Genomic DNA, 19,820 nt, shown 5'->3' on the forward strand with positions numbered 1-19,820 from the left:
TGAGTTTGTTGCTGCTAGTGCTTGTGCATGTCAAGTTGTTTGGATGAGGAGGATACTCAAAGAGATTGGTCACTCTCAAATAAAATAAACAAAGCTAATGTGTGATAGATAATACAGAAGGACGAAACTGAAACCCAATAGCCCATGACCCACTAGCGCGCACAGTCCACCTGTGGTCCACAAATGAGAGATAACATGTAACTTGCGACCCAATAGACATTTGTGGCCAAACGACTAACCTATAGCCCTCAGCCCAAAGACGAATACTCATGCGCTCAACCCGATTCAACTCGACGACCCGTGCATTCCAGCCTCCCTACGAGTGCGTGATGCGTGTCTTCCCTACTGCCTCACTCGGTTAGACACAACTCGACAATTTGACCTTATTAAAAGGTTTAAGGTTAGTATAATCCTTGTTTTCTCAAGTTTAAATTAAATTAAGTTAGGAATTCGATTTTTATTGAGAAATTAAGTGAATATTTAAAATAAGTGAAGCCTCGGCATCAGTGAGAATGAATTCGAGGGACGAAAACAATCTAATTGGGAGTCTGATAGAATTTCAGTTAAGGTCATCCATGTAAGTGGCCCTACTATCAATACGATCGGGAGAATTATCTTATGCATGATGACACGTGTTCGATGGCCCTTGTACATGTCATGTGTTTGATATGATGTGTTGTCACGATATGTTATGCTATGTTAATGATGTTATGATATGTTATGATGACATGAGATGTATAACAATATGATACGTTAGGATGATATGTCATGTTATGATGATATGTACGTATGAGATGTCATGTTGCACTATTGAGATGAATATGTTTGGCAATGAAATGTATGACATGATACGCATGTATGACAATACGGAGTTTTTTTATGTACAATCCCTAAGTAATGTTATGAACGATGATGAAGCTTATGCACGTGTGTCACCTAGGGTAATATGTGAGGAATGTATGAGATTGTGCCGCATGGATGATTTAAGATGAAAACTATAGGGACCTCACGCATACTATATATTCACTTGCATTAGGATACTTCTCATTTTATGATGAGTACGGATAGATGACCAACATGCTTGGCATGATGCACAATGGTCGTTATACCTCCGAACGTTCGGTTACAGCCAAGTAGCCCGGCAAGCAGGCCCAGGAGTTGTGCGAGCCCTCTTGGTGGGCCCACACTTGCACGTGTGGGTCATGTGTAGGAAAGTAATGCACATCCAATTTGTCTTGAGAAGCCATCTAAGAGACTATGGTTTTAAATGATAGGTCCCTATTCATGTTGCATGTGTTTGCATTCCTCAACCCTCATAGTTGAGTCACTTATTGAATATTTCTTAAAATACACAAGTCATGCGTTACTTTTATATTTCAGTAAATACAAGACACCCCTGTACGGTTGACCGTGATATTGCATCGAAGACCATAGAACCTGTTGGGTTTTATGTCCTAAAACTCATAGTTTGTAAACAAAAACATATTCTATTTTCAATAAAGTTATTATTATTGTTTATTCAGTAAAGATTGTTATTGAATAAAGTGAACTTTACGATCATTAATCTAAATCCAATAAACTAAGAACACTCTGGCTATAGTATGATTACTTGAACTATATGTAGAGACATAAGAGTGGATCAAGTTCAAGTATATATAGTCAAAATGATCTATAGTATAAGGATAAGGCTGAGTACCTTATTCTGGGGACACTATGGATGCGGCCCACTTTTGTATATGATATAAACAATGTGATCACTAAATTGTACATGTGGAGACATGTGAGTGGGGGCGTCCTATGCAATGAGTATTGCATAAGATCGGACCATGAAGAAAACCACTCTCACTTTATAATGTCGTTTACTGTTGAGACTGATTTTCTTTTCATTCGATAACCTAGGTAACTCGGTTTTTATCCTGAGCTAACCATGAACTCTTGTTTATTCGGAATTATCCTTAGATTTGCATGGGTGAGAGTGGCTCTAGTTCGCCGACTCAATAGGCCTCCCATTTCAGGGGTAAGACTGGGTGAATGGCTGGGGACGTGGGGTGCAAGATGGAATTCACTCCTACCCACTTTTAGGGATAGAAGAGAGATAGTTCCCTTAAGCACTGACTCCAGGTCTTGAACAAGGGGCCCCACCCTCTCATTAGCATGAGAGGGATTCGGTTTACTCGTTGGACCACAAACCAATTGTTCATTAGAGGATCAGTGAGACATAAGGAACAAGAAGTAACTTTAGGGGTAAAACGGTAAATTGATCCAGCTCTAGTTACGAACAACCTGTGAAGGATCGACTTACTAATCATGGTTATATCAAATGGACAGAAATATATCTATAGTGAGGGGAGTGCAACTACTTGTTAGGATCGATACCAGTTGTTAGGATCGCACAACAACGCACACGCTCGATCTAGATGAACACAAAGAGAAGGATAAAGAGAAGTTGCAAGGAGAACTCTGGCTAAAAGGATTTTGTATTGATGACTTCAGGTATGTACAACAAGAGAGAGTACAGAGAATAGAAAAGTACATTTCAAAGCTTTACTAGACGGGATATATATATGGTTCAGTCTACTAAATATAGCTTTACCAGATTTAACCATCTACTATATATAGCTATGTACCATATATAGCTTTACCGGATATAGCTTCACCATATATGGCTTTACCAAATATAGCTTTACCGGATATAGCCATTGACCAAGCTATAAATACAGGGAGCAGACTCCATAACTCAACACTACTAGACTATAGTGGAGTGTCCTAGTAGTTAACGAATGTTGGTTAACAAGGTTAATGAGTTTAACCGGTTAATCTTGGATCGTTGGAGCCCATGATCTATAGGTCCATTAGGTCCATCTGCTAGCTCATATCGGACTAAACCATAGAACAGTGTGACGAGTGAGTTCGAATTCAAATTAGGGAATATGCGCTACATATATATACGATATATTTAACCGCATTTTTGTTTTATTTACGAATTAAACAAAAAGAGAGTATCTGAGATATTTAAATCTTATTTAAATATCTTAATCAATTATGTGTCGGAATTGATTGGGATTGGCATTTGAATTAATATTAAATATTAATTAAATAGTTTAATTAATCCTTTAATGTTACTTTAATTTGAAATTCATTATTCAAATTAATTGTTGAATTAAAATGAAGAAGGTCAACAACTTCATTTAATGGAAAAATACATGTTAGTGGAATTTTGAGGGATCAAAATTTGGTTTAACCAAACTTGCATGTTTGCCAAATAAACCCCACAAGTTTGAGTGGAATTTTGAGTGTCAAAATTTGGTTAACTCAAACATGCATGCTTGCCACATAATCCCAAACATTTGAGTGGAATTTTAAGTGTCAAAATTTGGTGATCTCAAATTTGCATGAACATGCAAACATGACTCTTTAAATAGAGTGATTATGGTGCATGGAAGGTCTTCTTCTTGGTGAAAAACCTTGAGAAAAACCTCTCACAAACACTCTCTTCATATATACAAAATCCCTCCCAAGTTTAGTCACTCACCGGATTCCACAATCCCGTTCTAAGGTCGGAGGATAGTGGAGAAGACACTAGTGGTGGTTCGAAACCGGTTCGTGAGGAAAAAGAAGTTTGAACTACAAAAGGTTAGTATTCAAACTCATTAAGTTTTAATACTTATAAACATGCTAGTTATTTACTATAATTGATGTTCTAAAAGTGCCTAAGATCCAAATTGTTTCCGCATGTGTTATATTAACACCATCAGAACCAACATAGGGTAGGTACATTTATTTTCGTAAATCTTAAATTAGTACAAGACATTATTCTTTTATTATTTTTCTTGGTTTTATTTCAACTTACTTTGAATATTTCCCTTATGTTGTTTTAAGATCCTTTCGTAAACGTATAAGTCCATGACATTGTTTTATGAAGTCATTTTAAATGAATGTTTTTGCACAAAAAAAAAAAAAAAAAAAAAAAAAAGTTATGTCAGTCATATAGTAGCGACTGTAGCGATGGTAGGTAAGTAGAAAACTAGGATTGTTACACTAGCTTCGTAAACTTCTACTTCGTAACTCACTTGAGCACAAATCAGCAATCCAAATACTAACTTCTTAACCTACGACTCCAAAACTAAATGCCCGAAACACGAACCTAATAATAAAACCCAATTCAACGCCCCCAAATTGAAGTATTCAAAATCGATATTTGTTGTTACCTTTTTAAATGTAAATAGTTCTTAAATATGATATTATTTAAGAGATATTTTTAATAGAAGAAAACACATGCGTAAGAAAGTCAAAAAAAAAAAAATTATATTTAATTAGGTTAAATTAATTAAAAAAAAAATAATTATGTTATAAAAAATTTAGTTTATATTCTCAAATAAATAAAATTGAAATATTGGAATCAGCTAAGTGTATCCAAAACCACAAATCCAAGAGATATGTACTGTCTCCACACATCAATCATCCCTTACAAAACCATACAACATTCCATTTCTTATAAACATCATATCATTTCATATACTCCTACTGTTTGAACCATTAGGACTATTAGGCCATCTCCCAAATGTGCAAGCCATCAAGCTCCTCCCACTCAGCCCGCTCAACGTCGTCTTCAAAATCGTCAACCACCGGTCCCCGACAACCGGAGCTTCACCCCCGGTCTCCACCAGCCTCGTCTCCAGGACAGCGACCTCCTGACCACTCCCAGCATCGCTACTACTAGCGTCCAAGTGATCGATCTCCTCGACGTCCCAATTCACACTCAATGATGTCCTCTTCTCCACAAGCCACTCCTTGATCTCACCAGTCACCCCTCTGCACTTCTTCACCTTAATCTTAGCCAAATTGGGACACCCCCAAGCTAGTGATTCAATCCCAATGTTTGAAATTGGGCAGCCTTTGATGCAAAGCTTCTTCAATGATTTGCATTTGGCTGCAATGCAGGCGATCTCTTCATCGCCTACTCTACTCCCACACAGAGCCAATCTCTCCAGATTCACACAGTTTGAAGCCAACAGTGACAGAGACAAACAAGTTGGGTTTACACCAATTAGAACAAGCTCTTGTAAATCAAGGCATTGTTTAGCTATGGCTATAAGCCCCTCATCTCCTATTCTATTGATTCTCCACCCATCAATGTGGAGCTTCCTTAATCTCTTACAGTGTTCAGCAATAGAAGCAAGCCCAAAATTTGAACAATCCCAGACTTTGATAAGATGCAATATCTCTAAGTTTAAACAGTTAGAAATGGCTGAAACTCCACAATCACTCACCTGGATCCTCTCAATATGAACTTCGATCAAGCTGGCCATGGCATTTCCATGGCCAAAGAACTGGAAGAGTTCATCCCAATTCCCCTGGCAGCGGATGATCTTCAAAGCTTTGAGGTTTTTAGAACCCATTATAAGGGGAGTTAAGCTCAACCCATCAACGAGATCCTTTAGCAGAATCGATTTCAGAGATGCCGCTGCTACGCCGGGCACGATCGGTTCAGTACCAGCGATGACGCCGCGGAGACCCTTCAAGGACAATTCCTCGAGAGTGCTGCTGTTCTTGAGGAGGGCGTTAATGGAATTCGCCCCTAAAGCACATGAGCTACAGGAAAATTTCTTAAGGGTTTTGCAATTGGAAGCAAAAGTGGCAATACCCATATCCGTGAGTTGAAATCGGCCGGAGAGTTTGATGCGGGTCAGACTCCGGCAACGGATTGAGACAAGAATCAAGGCGTCGTCGTTGATTCGAGAGATTTTCCGGTTGCATCGAAGAGAGAGCTTCTTAACAGAGTCAAATCGAGCGAATAGAGAGGGAAGAAATGGGAGAATCTCATCTTGAGCATTAAGAGACAGACGATGTCGGCTCTCACCCTCCACCTGAAACCACCGCTTACATACCAACGAACAGCTTTTCCGGTCACCAGAGTTGAGGAATCGAAAAATAGAGGCCAAACATTCATCAGGAAGAGGAAAAGTAAAGTCCACGAAATTCAACAAACCCTCATCCATCGAGGGAAGGACCAAAGGGGAAGAAGAGAGTGCACCCACTTGAGAACCAGGCGGCCATTGTTGATGGTCACGAAGCTGTAGAGAGGTTTCCGGCGAGGAATAGAATTGACCCATCAGAGAATAGGGTTTGTAAACAGCAAAGAAGGAGACGATTACACAGATGAGGGGAAGATAAAGGAGGGATTTCGATCTTGGGTATTGTGGGAAAGAGAAAAATAATATAAAGGGGGAAAGTGGGGTTCGATTAAGAAGTAGCGGTGGCGATGCCCCGTCAAAAGGGAATGCGTGTCCTGTGGCCTTCGATTAGGCGCCGAGAAGCAAAAGTCACAAACAAAAACTAATGGAAGTGAGGAATCTGAGCGGACCAATTAAAAGAGGAGAAAAAAGAGGGCAAAGTGAGAAGGAGGACTTGGTCTTGCAAAGACGCCTTTGCTTACTTAGACCATTGACAAAAACATATTAATAACAACTTTGTGAATCTTCCCATGGATTTAAAGTCTTTCATTTTCTGATTTATTATATGTCTACAACACAACTATTGAATTCAAAATTTTATTCCTCCCAACTACCCAGTCCAATCTCTTTTTTTGTTTTGAGCGTTTATATATAAATAAAGAATCGAAAACAAAAAATGAACCCAATTAACCTTTTATGCCAAAAACGAGCTATAAATGAGTATCTCTAAGTCTAAATTTTGGCAATCTAAGTGTCTTAAAAAGGTGCCTAATACCATTAGATGACAAAAGTAAGATAGCTAGAAATGAACCCAAAACACTTAAGATTTAGATGGCTAAATAGTGTTGAAGTGCATTTTAGATTAGGGCTAAACGACATCACTTTACTCTCATATGAACCTAAAACACTTAGGTCTTTACTCCCAGTGCATCAATACTACGGAGGTCCTTTAATTTTTTTTTTTTTCTTTTTCCCTAGTCCTCGTTTTGTCTCTAAATTAACACCCCGTTTGTATTTTATTTTGATTTTTTTCTTTAAAAAGCGGTGTTGTTTGATTTTAAATTAGGTAAATTTTATCATATTTTTAGAATGATCAAGGAATCTCCAACTATTTCATGGTCATGAACTTGTCCACCCCGCAAGAGTTCTATTGGAACATATTTTATATAATTATGATTTTTTTTTTTTTTCATTCTCATTCTTAACATGGTATTAGAGTAGGAGAATACGAAGAACAAAAGAAAAGTGATAGAGATGGAATAGAGGACGACAGATAAATTTGGATCACCAAGATATATCATCCTTTTAAGCCCACATCTCAAAAGTTTTAATTTTTGGACTATATAGTGATCTTTGATTAACCACCGTAAATCATCAATCTTTTTCCTCTCATCAATAAAATCAAGAACTTAGATGTTTAGAGTACCCATGCGCATAAATCTCTCAACTTATTCAAGGGGAACAATCGATCTTGTTATTTTTAAATATCAAATTTTACTTTTTGGGGGACCAGCCAAATCTAGCTTCAAAGTTTCAGATGTTGATTTAACACATCTTATCCTTTTTGGTGGAACGAGCTAAATCCAGCTTCAAAATTTTAGACGTTGATTTAACACATTCTTATTACATTAACAATTCAGATATTCACTTTTTAAAAACTAAATCAGTTATGTATGAACCAAGAAGATCATGATATTCACTTTGTTCCAATCAAATTAAATGACACAAATTACCAACCCTGAAATAAAGCATTTATGCATGAACCAAGAAGCAGTTCTTCAAGTTATGAGATACATCAAAGACGGTTTATTTTTGAGTTTTGCATCTTTTTCGGAAATTCAATAATTTCATGAAACTCTAAAAAGCAAACCAATGAAAGACGTGCATATTTATGAAAATTCAATAATTTCTTGAAAGTTCAAAAAAGCAAACCAGCGTGTACAAATCATCTGAGTTTTGTATCTTAATAATAAATTCAATTATTTCTTGGAAGTCTAAAAAAACAAACCAATATTTCAAGTTTTGCATCTTCTCGAAAATTCATTTATTTATTGGAAATCTAAAAAGCAAACCAACGTGTCCATATCATTAGCAAATACTTATTTAGAGTTAACTTTACACATATTTCACTATTCGAAGACAGATATTTACATGTATTTTCTCCATTGGGAAGACAGATATTTTCACTATTAGGAATACAACAATTTGATTTTCTGAAAGATAAGCCGGGTATTATTGACCTCTACTCTCCAACTTGAACTCCAACCTGAATGGAGTAAAGAGTATTGGAATATATTTTATATAGTTATGATTTTTTTTCCTTATTTTCAGGATTTGGTTAACAATATATTTGATATATTTTATCTTATTTTTGGGATTTGGTTAGTAGAATATTTTTCTTTTTTAAGATTTAGTTTGCAGCTTGTATTATATTTATATAACATTAATGAAAATTGGACTTTCAATCTCACTTACGTTTCTCATTCTTAGCATGATACCAGAGCATCATTCTTAACAAGTTCACCTGAGTGTCCAATAGTTGGAAGGCACGAGAGTCTTTCCCTCCAAACTTATTATGACATTATTATGTCTATGAGCTAGTAGTGAACTTGTCCTTGTAGACCACTAGTTTGAACCAACACAAAACTCACAGATTTAAGATAGGTAGGTATACGATACAAGGTACAGTAAAGAGCTAACCAATTCACCTCAAGATCATATAGAGAATCTTACCCTATGATGCACTTTGAGCAGTCAAAGATGAGACATATCATGACATGTTGAGATACCTGACTAGACCATGAGAAGCTAAGGGACTAGATTCAATGTAATAGTAATTACTAGATTCAATGTAACAGTAAGGACCTGGATAGGGTCTAACACATGAGAAACGAGGGTTCAAAACCTAAAACTACTAACCAAGAATTAAAGGGTTCAAAACCTAAAACCGAGTGGTTATCCTCCCATAGCCCATGACCCAAATATGAGGTATTTAGCTACATGATAAGATTGATTTAGAGACATAAATAGGTTACTTGCTACAGACTATTGTTATATTCACTCATGCTACTTTTTTTTATAAGATAGAACTCGAACCAATGATCAATGGTGAGAGTGTTCTAAAGCTGTGCAGCTTAGGGGCCTAGTAGATCTGATTCATACCTTTATTTTTCAATGTGTTTTAGTTATGTATATGTTATTTTACGTTATGCTTCTTTTGTAAACGAACTCTCGTAAATTATTTTTGGAACCAAACTATATATATATACTTTTATTTTGGAAAATATTTTCTTCCACTTAAGCTTCTTAAAACAATTTTGAAAATTATCAAGTCTTTTATTTTGCGTTAGTTTCATAGAAGTTTATGACTCGAATCATAAAAAAAAATGTCATTAAAATAAATATTTTGAGTTACATTGATAAGTCATGAGATAGTGATGTCCCTCAATATACACGAGTAATGAGTAACATGATCTGTTGGCTAATGGTAGATTATGGCAAGGAGGTCAAAACAAAAAGGAATCCAAATACTTATGAAGCTTCAAAAAGTACGACATACTAGTATTTGATGGGCGATCAATGGACCCGATCGCGATTGAAGCATTGGTCGAGTTGATGGATACAATGTTTGAGTTCATGAATTGTCGAGACGAGCAAAAATACCACTTATATGTATACTAAGAAAAATGGCCACTTCCAGTGGAAATCGAATGAACAGGACTTGGTGGTAGTGATGGGTCGATCACCTAACTTCAACTCAAAGAATTCTTCTATCACAAGTATTACCTCATCATGACTTAGTACCAAAATTAGACTACCATTTTGAACTTGAGGCAAGGGGACAAGACAATGGAAGAATATGACCTCAAGTTTACCTCATTGTCTCGATTCGCCTCTAAGGCTAATATGTACGTATGCGAAGAGGACTTATTGATTCATCATACTACTTAGAAGGGAGATTCAAGGAATGGTGGCAACAATAACGCTAATCGATTATGTTTAACCTTATGGAAGTGTGTATCCAACAAGCACTTGGAGAGTCTAGATGACAAGGAAGCTCTAAGAACAAGAGGAAGTTCAACTGACCTTTCCACATATCTTCATAGTTAGCGTGGCTGGGACATATTGATAGGCAGCCAACACAAAACCATGCAATGTGTGAAGAGACATGACAAGTAGTGTATGGTCAGATCAAGTGCTTGTTTTGGTTGCAGACAGATGGTCACAGAGTAGCAGATTGTCGACACAAGAAGAACAAAAAATTCAACCGACCCTTATGTCAAATTAAAGGAACCAAGAGGGGATATGCGTAGCGTAGGAAAATGACACATTCCACATGACCAAGAGGGTGGAGGATTCCGACACCATTGTGACAGGTACCTTGCCTGCACTCAGTTTTCTTGCATTTATTTTATTCGAATTAGGTTTCGCACGCTCCTTATAACGATCTTAAATTTTCTACTTAATCTAAGGTCGCTACATATCATGAATATTGAAGGTAGAAATACTTCATTTAAACTTTTCATAAAACATAAACTTATCTTAAAACACTACTATAGACTTACGTGTTCAAAAACATCTTTAAAATGACACAACGGAATCTTAAATAAAATAAATAAGCGTTAAATTAAAAACATCCTATTCTAGTCTAAGAAGATAAATGTATCTACCCTATGCATGTGTTATGGTCTCGAATTGTGATGTCGTCGTCAGTCGTACAAAAATATCTTGCCTTTACCTAAAATAGAAGTAGCACGTGGCTTGATATTTTAAGAAATACTCAGTAAGTGACCCCACTATTGGGGTTAAATGCAAACACATACAATTTCATGAATGGGACCTATCATAACAGTCTATTTTCCTACTGCGGCTCTCCTAATTGGACAATTTGGATGAGAATTTATCTTAAAGGTTTATATTAATAACTTTAAGTATGTATAGTAATAAAAAAAATACATATGATGTACATCTTTAAAGTACTGCATAAGGGTATATATATATAGTTCAATTTACCATATATAGACATCTACTCTACGTAACTATCTACCAACTTTACTAGATATAATCATTTACTATACATAGTTGTATACTAAAGTTGTTTATTATCGAGTAAGCTATAAATAAAAAGTAGGGTCCATAAACTAACAATTCTCCCGCTTTAATAGTGATCTAGTCCACCAAAAATTTTATTTTCAAATAATCATCAATATTTTCACTATTTTCACTGCACCAAACAAATTAAGACTTTACACACAACCTCAATTTTCCAACATCAACACATTTGTTAACATGTATGCTAGATTCTTTGCACTCTCTATCTTCTCCAAACACATCACTTTTTCCACTAACCTATGAGTGAAATAGCATCGTCTTCTGACTTTTATCTTTGAATGATAAATCGGGTTCTTCACCAACTGTATGAAACTCTGACAATTGGTACCAGAATCTTCTTGCACTACTTCTTGTCTAATACTTGTAGATAGTTTGTCATCTATATCATCTTCTTTCCAACTTCAGCTATTGCCACGTACTCAACCTCAATAGATGAAAGAGCAACACAATTGTGAAGCCTAGACATCCAACTCATCCGATCATCCATGACTTGTTCCTACCTAGTTGTATCCTCCAACTATTGAGTCTCATCAAAGGACTCTGGTTTCCCTTCATCAATCAACAACATATAGTGTAATGAAGGTGAATACCTATATGGTACCCTTATGGTTTTGGATGATCTTCTCAACACCTGCTTAGATGTCACTTTTTTCACCTCTGGTTTCTCAGCAACAATCTCAAGAATTTCTTGAGTATATTCTACAACGTTACTAGGTGAATTTTTCCGTAACTCAAGCTCAATTCTCACTTGCTTCGTTGTCTCAGAACCTTTCTTCTCTTTGTCCTTGTACAAGACATTTTCATCAAAAGTTACGTCACAATGTCTCAGGATTCTTCTACTTTTTCATCCTAAAATTCATACACAAACATGTCATAACCATTTCCTATGAAGTAGCACTTCATAGCCTTAGCGTCAAGTTTATCTCTCTTCTTTGAATCAACATGAACATACGCAATGCAACCAAAAGTTTTCAAGTGGGAGTACTTGAGCTCTTTTCCTGTCCATGCCTCTTCTCGCAACTTAAATTCCAATGGTGCTGACAGGTCACTATCGATCAAGTAGGTTGTTGTATTTACAGTATCAGCCCAAAATGTCTTTAGCAATCCACAATGAATCCTCATACTTCTTTCCCGCTCATTCAATGATTTATTCATCCTTTCAGCAACATTATTTTGTCTTGCCTTATTGGGAACTGCCCTCGTTAATCTAATTTTCTCAACGACACAAAATGGTTTGAATTCTGACTTGTCATACTCTCCTTTATTGATGGTCCTGAAACATTTGATCTTTAAGTCGATTTGATTTTCAACTTCACCTTTCCCCTTCTTGAAGGTGGCAAACACATCTGAAATGTGTTTCAAGAAAGAAATCCATACTTTCCTACTAAAATTACGGATGAAGGTGATGTAGAACTTTGATCCACCAAGTGATGAACCTAGAGATGGTGATAAGGCAACGATCCAAGCTTTTGTTGAATCAAGAACCCTTGAGTCAAAGAAATTAATACCTCCTCATACAAAATTCGAATCAACCAAGAGATAATGCTAGAATTAGATTTCCTCTTAAGATCTAGCATCAAAATTTGGAACCTTGTTCTAAATTGAGTCACCCACATCAAACTTGATCAAGGCTTAATTGAATGATTCAGATCTAATCTACACAAAGAAATGGCATAGATGATGCTCTCCTTTCTAAAAATAAAAGTCTCACTTTGAGATTTCAATTTTATTGATTCAAAATATCTTTTTACATAATAATTAGGGGTATTTATAGTCTCCGACAAAAGAAATTTCAAATCTTCAAATGTCCACAAAGAAATTGGTGGTCATGATTTAATCCCGGTCTCCTTAAATCTCACAAAAGACGAAATCAATTTGACAATTAACTTCAACCCTTTGACCCATTTACCAAGACTATTTTCAAATATAACGACCATTAAATGCGCAACACTCACATTATATCATTTATAGAGAGGTCACTCTTGGTATATCTTTTATGTATTTTTAGATACGGTGATTAAAAAAAAAGTCGATTATAGTTTAAATAAACTATTGTAACCAAAGTTTCATCGAGTAATTCAATTAATTTTCATGAAATTTATATCGACGTTATAATTCCATCAATATTTTTATAAAATTATAGACGTCGTATCCAACTACTCCATTGATTTGGACGAAATCTTTGTCTCTTTCGTGTGTAAATCATTTAGAACGTTCAAAGTTTGACCAATTAAAACATAGTTTTTCATTAGAAAATGAATATTCATAAGGTCCCACTCGATTATAATATTTTCTTTTTCTATTTGTCAAAAATAAAATATCAATTATTACCAACTATGTTTATAAATACTTAACTCTTTCATTTTATTAGAATCTATATTTTTAATGTTTTTGTTTTAAATATTTTTATTTCAAATTTATTTTTTTATTATCATTTTCAAATTTGGAAAAACTTCAATTGGTAGTTAAAAAGTGTTTAAAATAATTGATAGTCACTAACTATACAATTCAGTGACTTATGTTAGATGAACACCGATTCTCCACAATGGTATGATATTACCCACTTTTGAGTATAAGCTCTCATGGTTTTGCTTTGGGCTTCTCCAAAAGGCCTCATACCAATGGAGAGAATCAGTGTTCGTTAATCTAACATGGTATCAGAGCCAGACACCAAACGATGTGTCAGTCTTCTCACTATTTCCCAAAGGGAGTAGACATGAGGTGTAAAGGTGTGGAAACCTTTCCTTAAATACGAGTTTTAAAGCCTTAAGGTGAAGCCCGAAAGGGAAAGCCCAAAGAGGACAATATCTGTTAACGGTGGGTCTGGGCCGTTACTAATGGTATCAGAGTTTCATTCTTAACATGGTATCAGAGTCATGCCCTAAACTTAGCCATGTCAATAGAATCCTCAAATGTCGAACAAAGGACTCCAAAAGAAAAGGAGTCGAGCCTCGATTAAGGGGAGGCGTACTTTGTTCGAGGGGAGGCGTTGGACGAAAGTCCCACATCGGCTAATTTAGAGAATGATCATGGGTTTATAATCAATAAATACTATCTCTATTGGCATGAGGCCTTTTGGAGAAGCCCAAAACAAAGTCATGAGAACTTATGCTCAAAGTGGACAAATTAATATCATTGTAGAGAATCGGTGTTCATCTAACAACTTAATCATATGAGTTTCAAAATTAAACATATTGCATTTTTTTCACGAAACCAACCATTTTATTTATTGAAATTCAAGTTGTTAGGACCATGTGACATAGATAAATTAATGTTTGCCTAACATAATTGAATTAATTAAAGTGTTTCTAGAAAGACATTTAATAACATAGTATAATAGGAAAATGTGGAATAATTGAAGAGAAAAGTCAAAGGGATTATTATTAAAAGTCAAAGGGATTATTATTATGCCGGCTTCCCTCAACTTATTCTAAAATTATTTTTCATTTGCCGTTCATGAGACGATTGGAAGAAAACTCCAATATTTTGACCTAATCATATTCTAAAGTCACATTTTTTTTAAGCTATGGTATTTCTCCCAACAAGAAAAATAGTGTTACTTCACTTGTTATTATTATTTTATGTATTATATTAAAAACTAGAGCATGTATAAAATATAATGATCGTTACTGTTTTTGTTCGAAAACATTTGTATCGTCTTTTGTAATGAGAGAGATATATAACTTAATGGAGGTTACGAGAGTTTAATTAGAATGTTCAGATATAAATTCCAAGAATCGCAAAATGGCTAATCCTATCTAGCTCGATCTATTCAATTGGGATGATAAAATGAAGTGAGGACCTCCGTTTTATAGTGGAGGCCAACTCCCCACTTCTAAGCTTTAGCGATGTGGAACAAAGTTTTTTTTTTTTTTTTTCCTGATTTTTTTGGTTATTATAGAATCATTTCATATAAATGTGTGAAAACCTCTTCCTAGTAGACCCGTTTTAAAAAAGGTGAGGTTGATGGCGATACATAACGGGTCAAAATAGACAATATCTATTAGCGGTGAGCTTGGGTTGTTACAAATGATGTCGGAGTCAAACATCAGACGGTGTGCCAACAAGGGAGCTTAGATTGTGAGATCTCGCATTGGTTGGAGAGGGGAAGAAGCATTTCTTATAAGAGCGTGGAAACCTCTCCCTAGTAGATGTGTTTTAAAACAGTGAGACTGACACCAATACACAAAGAGCCAAAGGGAACAATATCTACTAGCGGTCAGCATGGGCTGTTACAAATGATATCATGCTAGACATTGAACAATGTGCCAGCAAGGATGCTTGGTAAAGTAGGACCATGACACTATGAACTCAAGGGGGTGGATTGTGAGATCTCACATTGGTTGCAGAGGGAAACGAAACATTTTTTATAAGGGTGTGGAAACCTAGAGTATGTATTATATTAAACATTTCTTCCCTTGTTATTATTATTTTATGTATTATATTAAAAACTAGAGTATGTATAAAATATTATCTTTTATAATGATAGGGATATATAACCTAACGGAGGGTACGGGCATTTAATTAGAATATTCTGACATAAATTCGAGGAATCGCAAAATGGCTAATCCTCTCAAGTCCCACGCTAAAATGGTAACGCCTTGACTTTTGATAAGGATAAATGATAGTTGTTGTTCTTTTATTTAAGTTATAAATTTAACATTGATATAATCAATTTAAGTTGATCCGAGTTCGTTAGGCTCTCGAATTAAGGTTGAAGGAAAATTTAAGACTTTAATGGTTGTTAAATGTGTTGAGTGGTCGATGGACAACTAGGGTTAGTTTATCGACTGCCCTTTGCTTGGATTGCGACTCTCTCTCATCTTTTTCCCTCCCTCGAATTGCTATGGTCACTCGTTTAGTAATAATATAGGTGTTGGTAAGGTAGTGTGAGATTTCACATTGGTTGGAAAGGGAAACGAAGCATTTCTTATAAGGGTGGGGGAACTTCTTTCTAGTAGTCGCGCTTTAAAATAGTGAGGCTGACGGTGATATGTAACGAGTCAAAGCGAACAATATCTACCAGTAGTGAACTCGAGCTACTACGAATGATATCAGAGCAAGATACTGGACTGTGTGCGTAGCTAGGACGCTAGGCCCCCAAGGGGGTGGATTGTGAGATCTCACATTGGTTGAAGGGGGAATGAAGCATTCCTTACAAGTGTGTGGAAACCTCTCTCTAGTAAACGTGTTTTAAAACAGTGAAACTGACGATGATACGTAACAGGCCAAAGCGGACAATATCTACTAGCAGTGAGTTTGGTCTGTTACAAATGATATCAAAACCAGACACCAGACGGTGTGCCAGCGAGGACACTAGGCCCCCAAGAGGGTGAATTGTGAGATCTCACATTGGTTGGAGGGAGAACGAAGCATTCCTTATAAGTGTTTGGAAACCTCTCTCTAGTAGACATGTTTTAAAATAATGAAATTGACGACAATACGTAACGAGCCAAAGCGGACAATATCTACTGGCGGTGAGCTTAAACTATTACAAATGATATCAAAATCAGACACTGTACAGTGTGCCAACGAGGACGCTAGGCCCACAAGGGGAGTGGTTTGTGAGATATCACATTAGTTGGAGAGGGAAACAAAACATTTTTTGTGCAGAAACCTAAATGCATTTTAAAATCGTGAGGCTGACGCGATCCATAATAAGCAAAAACAAACAATATCTACTAATAGCAGGCTTAGATTGTTACATATAGTAAGTTTCAATTTTCTCTTGCTCTCATTCGAATGTAGTCTCTATTTCCCCGTACCACTCTAATACTATTTGTAACGCCTCATGCCTAGGATTTGAAATCTAAATTTGGGACTTGATTGACTCACATGCATCCAAAAAAAATCATTCATATTTTTCTCTACACCGCTCTATTACCATTTGTAGATTTGCCACCTAACAGCCTCACATCCATCTTAGAAATATCGCAGTTCATTCATATACTTCTCCGACCACTCTAATACCATTTGTAATCCCTCATGCTCAGAATTCGAAATCTAGATTTGGCACCTAATGGCCTCACACTCATCCTAGAAAAAAATCACAAGAAGTCACATAATATAAAATTGCTCCAAATTAAACGCGTTGAAGTTTGAAGTTCTTATGACTGAACCACCGAACAATTATTCGATCGAAATTTGTTCAACCCATTCCAAAACTGGAGCGATAACGTTGAAGCTACTTGAATAATTTCTCGTATGAACTGTCCATTCAAACCTAATTCAAATAAACAAAACTACCCAATACCCTCTTCCACAAAAGTAGTTCTTCAAGAAAGAATTATAAAAAAGAAATTAGTAGAGAGGGACCCATCACTCATGGGTTGCATACCAATGGTCAATGAAACGACAACACACACAGGATGACTCCATTGTTGCTTTTTAACACTTTCCCCTTTTCTTTTTGTTTATATCAATGCCTACTTCAACTAAATCACTTCCCAATTCCCAATTCACCTTTTGACCCATTTCCCACCTCCATCGATGGCGGTGGAGCTCCTCTCAGCCTGCACAAACACCCAACTCTCCGCCTCTATGGACCAAGACTCCGCCGTCCAAGAAGCCGCCACCGGCCTCCACACCCTCAAAAACCTCATCACATTACTCTCTCACTCTCATCCTTCAAATCTCGACTCCGATTGCCAAGCCGTCGCTAACTCCGCCGTCTCCCACTTCAAAAAGGCCATTTCTCTCCTCGGCCGCTCACCCAGAACTGGCCATGCTCGATTCCGTCGAGCCCCTTTGGATTCCTCTAAAATCTACAACGCCACACCCATTCAACAAATCCCTCCGCCCGTTGAGCGCCTCGAATCCGCCACCACCATCAATTTCTCGTACTCCTCTGCTCCAAATGGCTCGTTTTTGACCTCGATTCCTGGTGCCGACTCTGGAATTAGCCTCCAACACGAACCCTCTTCCTCTTCTTTTCAGATTACCGATCTTTCCAGAGCTTCTTCTGGTGTCAAGAGGAAGTGCGGGTCTGAGAATTTGGGCTCCGGGAAGTGCTCTGTATCCTCCGGTGGTCGTTGCCACTGCTCTAAGAAGAGGTACCTCAAAATCTTTCTTGTTCTTAGTAGCTTCGAGTTTTTGACGATTTGGGCTCTGATCTTTTGTGGGAATGGGTATGATAGTGTTCTCTTTGAACATAAGCAATCGGGATTTGCTTTGGACTTACCGGATCGGATCATTCTCTAAATTAGCTAAATTAGTTGTGACTACCTTCCAACAATCCTCCCTTCGAACAAAGTACACTATAGAGCCTCTTCTGAGACCGAAGGAGCCCTCGAATAGCCAGCCTCCTCCTTGATCTAGCAAGAGGTCATCATTTTCCAGCCACAAACAATCAGGGATCTCCTACTGAACGATAGGAAAATGAGTTCAAGGCTCGACTCCTTCTCTGGAGTTCTCGAACAAAGTACACATTTTGTTCAACACTTGTCACTTTTGATTACATCTTCGAGACTCATACCTTCTTTGTTTGACATTTGAGGATTCTATGACTCTGATGGCATGTTAGGAATAACAACTCTCCACAATGGTATAATATTGTTCTCTTTGAGTATAAGCTCTCGTAGTTTTGCTTTGCACTCTCCAAAAGGCCTTAGGAGTTCTATTCCTTGCTTAGAAATCTATAATGAACGTGAGACTCTCTCCCAACCATCCTCAACAATTTGCTCAGCTTTTTACAATTTCGGCTCTGATTTTTTTTTGTGGGAATTGAAGCATTTCTCTAGTCTTTTCAATGAATATGAACTAAACAAACAAAACCCATGTGTTTGATTTGAATGAATAGCAGAAAAATGAGGTTAAAAAGGGTGGTGAGAGTGCCAGCCATAAGCTCAAAGAACGCTGATATTCCTCCGGATGATTATTCATGGAGGAAGTATGGACAGAAGCCAATAAAGGGTTCTCCATATCCAAGGTAATGGTTAAATTCCTCAAAGTTAATAGAAATCATGAAGCTTTCGGTGAGTTATAATGGGAGATTTGTAATATGCAGAGGCTATTATAAGTGTAGCAGTTTAAGAGGATGTCCAGCAAGAAAGCACGTTGAGAGAGCCTCAGATGATCCAACTATGTTAATAGTGACATACGAAGGCGACCATAATCACTCACAATCTGTTGCAGAGGCCTCAAGTCTTATACTCGAATCTTGGTGAAAAAAAACCAAAGAACAGCGAAGAATCTGTCTGGTTTCTTTTGATTCATACAGAAAAAATAGGAATTGGTATCTTAGATCTTTGTTCTTTGTTGTTTTTCATGTAAACATATGTGGGGAACTCTCCAAAGAACAAAGAACACAAAAAAGTTGGAGTTTTAGTGGATATTTTAAAGTAAAAGATATGAGGAAGATAATGGATTTGATCTGATTTGATTTGATTTTGATTTGATTTGCTGAGTATTACATTATGGTGCCTTTAGGAAAGTTGTGGGGCTTCCATTTTCTTTAGTTTGAATGCAGAAAACTTGAGACGAAAGATGAAGAACAAGGGTTGTAGGCCAGCAGCAAAGTCAAGAATGGTGGCAAGAGGAGAAAAGCTAGTCTCACCGATGACTTGTCGAGGGGTTTGATAGTTATGTCTCGAGCTTGTTACTCGTTTTTTATATACTAATATAGTCTTATGTCGATAAGAAGTGATGTGGATAATGTGAGTTAATAAGTTTGTCTTAGTAAAAGAAGTTATTAGCCTATAGTGGATAAAGATATCGTAGTTATTAACTTGAGAAAAGTCATAACAGTTTCGACAT

General features: G+C 36.6%; 2 protein-coding genes across 3 annotated transcripts; one reads left to right on the top strand and one right to left on the bottom strand.

The window, feature by feature from the left end:
- Positions 1–4,408: 4,408 nt before the first annotated feature.
- On the bottom strand, positions 4,409–6,324 carry LOC111777818 (F-box protein SKIP2). The gene has a single exon (XM_023657538.2). The coding sequence runs from the start codon at positions 6,111–6,113 to the stop codon at positions 4,512–4,514; it is 1,602 nt and encodes a 533-aa protein (XP_023513306.2). The 5' UTR covers positions 6,114–6,324; the 3' UTR covers positions 4,409–4,511.
- An 11,151-nt stretch (positions 6,325–17,475) lies between these two features.
- On the top strand, positions 17,476–19,441 carry LOC111776950 (putative WRKY transcription factor 15). 2 transcript variants are annotated; one of them, XM_023656371.2, is made up of 3 exons: positions 17,476–18,118; positions 18,865–18,993; positions 19,072–19,441. In XM_023656371.2, exons 1-3 carry the CDS (start codon positions 17,556–17,558, stop codon positions 19,229–19,231), a joined length of 852 nt encoding a protein of 283 aa, XP_023512139.1. In that variant the 5' UTR covers positions 17,476–17,555; the 3' UTR covers positions 19,232–19,441. The 2 variants fall into 2 exon arrangements, with proteins under 2 accessions (XP_023512139.1, XP_023512140.1); XM_023656372.2 differs by having other exon boundaries at positions 17,479–18,118; positions 18,868–18,993.
- The last annotated feature ends 379 nt before the right edge of the window (positions 19,442–19,820 follow it).

This window comes from Cucurbita pepo, chromosome 16 (genome assembly GCF_057944985.1).
Source record: "Cucurbita pepo subsp. pepo isolate OVF chromosome 16, ASM5794498v1, whole genome shotgun sequence".
Lineage (NCBI taxonomy): Eukaryota > Viridiplantae > Streptophyta > Magnoliopsida > Cucurbitales > Cucurbitaceae > Cucurbita > Cucurbita pepo.

Coding starts and splice junctions, on each gene's coding strand:
- LOC111777818 (XM_023657538.2), bottom strand. CDS start 6,113: ATGGGTCAATTCTATTCCTCGCCGGAAACCTCTCTACAGCTTCGTGAC.
- LOC111776950 (XM_023656371.2), top strand. CDS start 17,556: ATGGCGGTGGAGCTCCTCTCAGCCTGCACAAACACCCAACTCTCCGCC. Junction 18,119..18,864: donor TGCCACTGCTCTAAGAAGAG/GTACCTCAAAAT, acceptor TTGAATGAATAG/CAGAAAAATGAGGTTAAAAA. Junction 18,994..19,071: donor AAGGGTTCTCCATATCCAAG/GTAATGGTTAAA, acceptor TGTAATATGCAG/AGGCTATTATAAGTGTAGCA.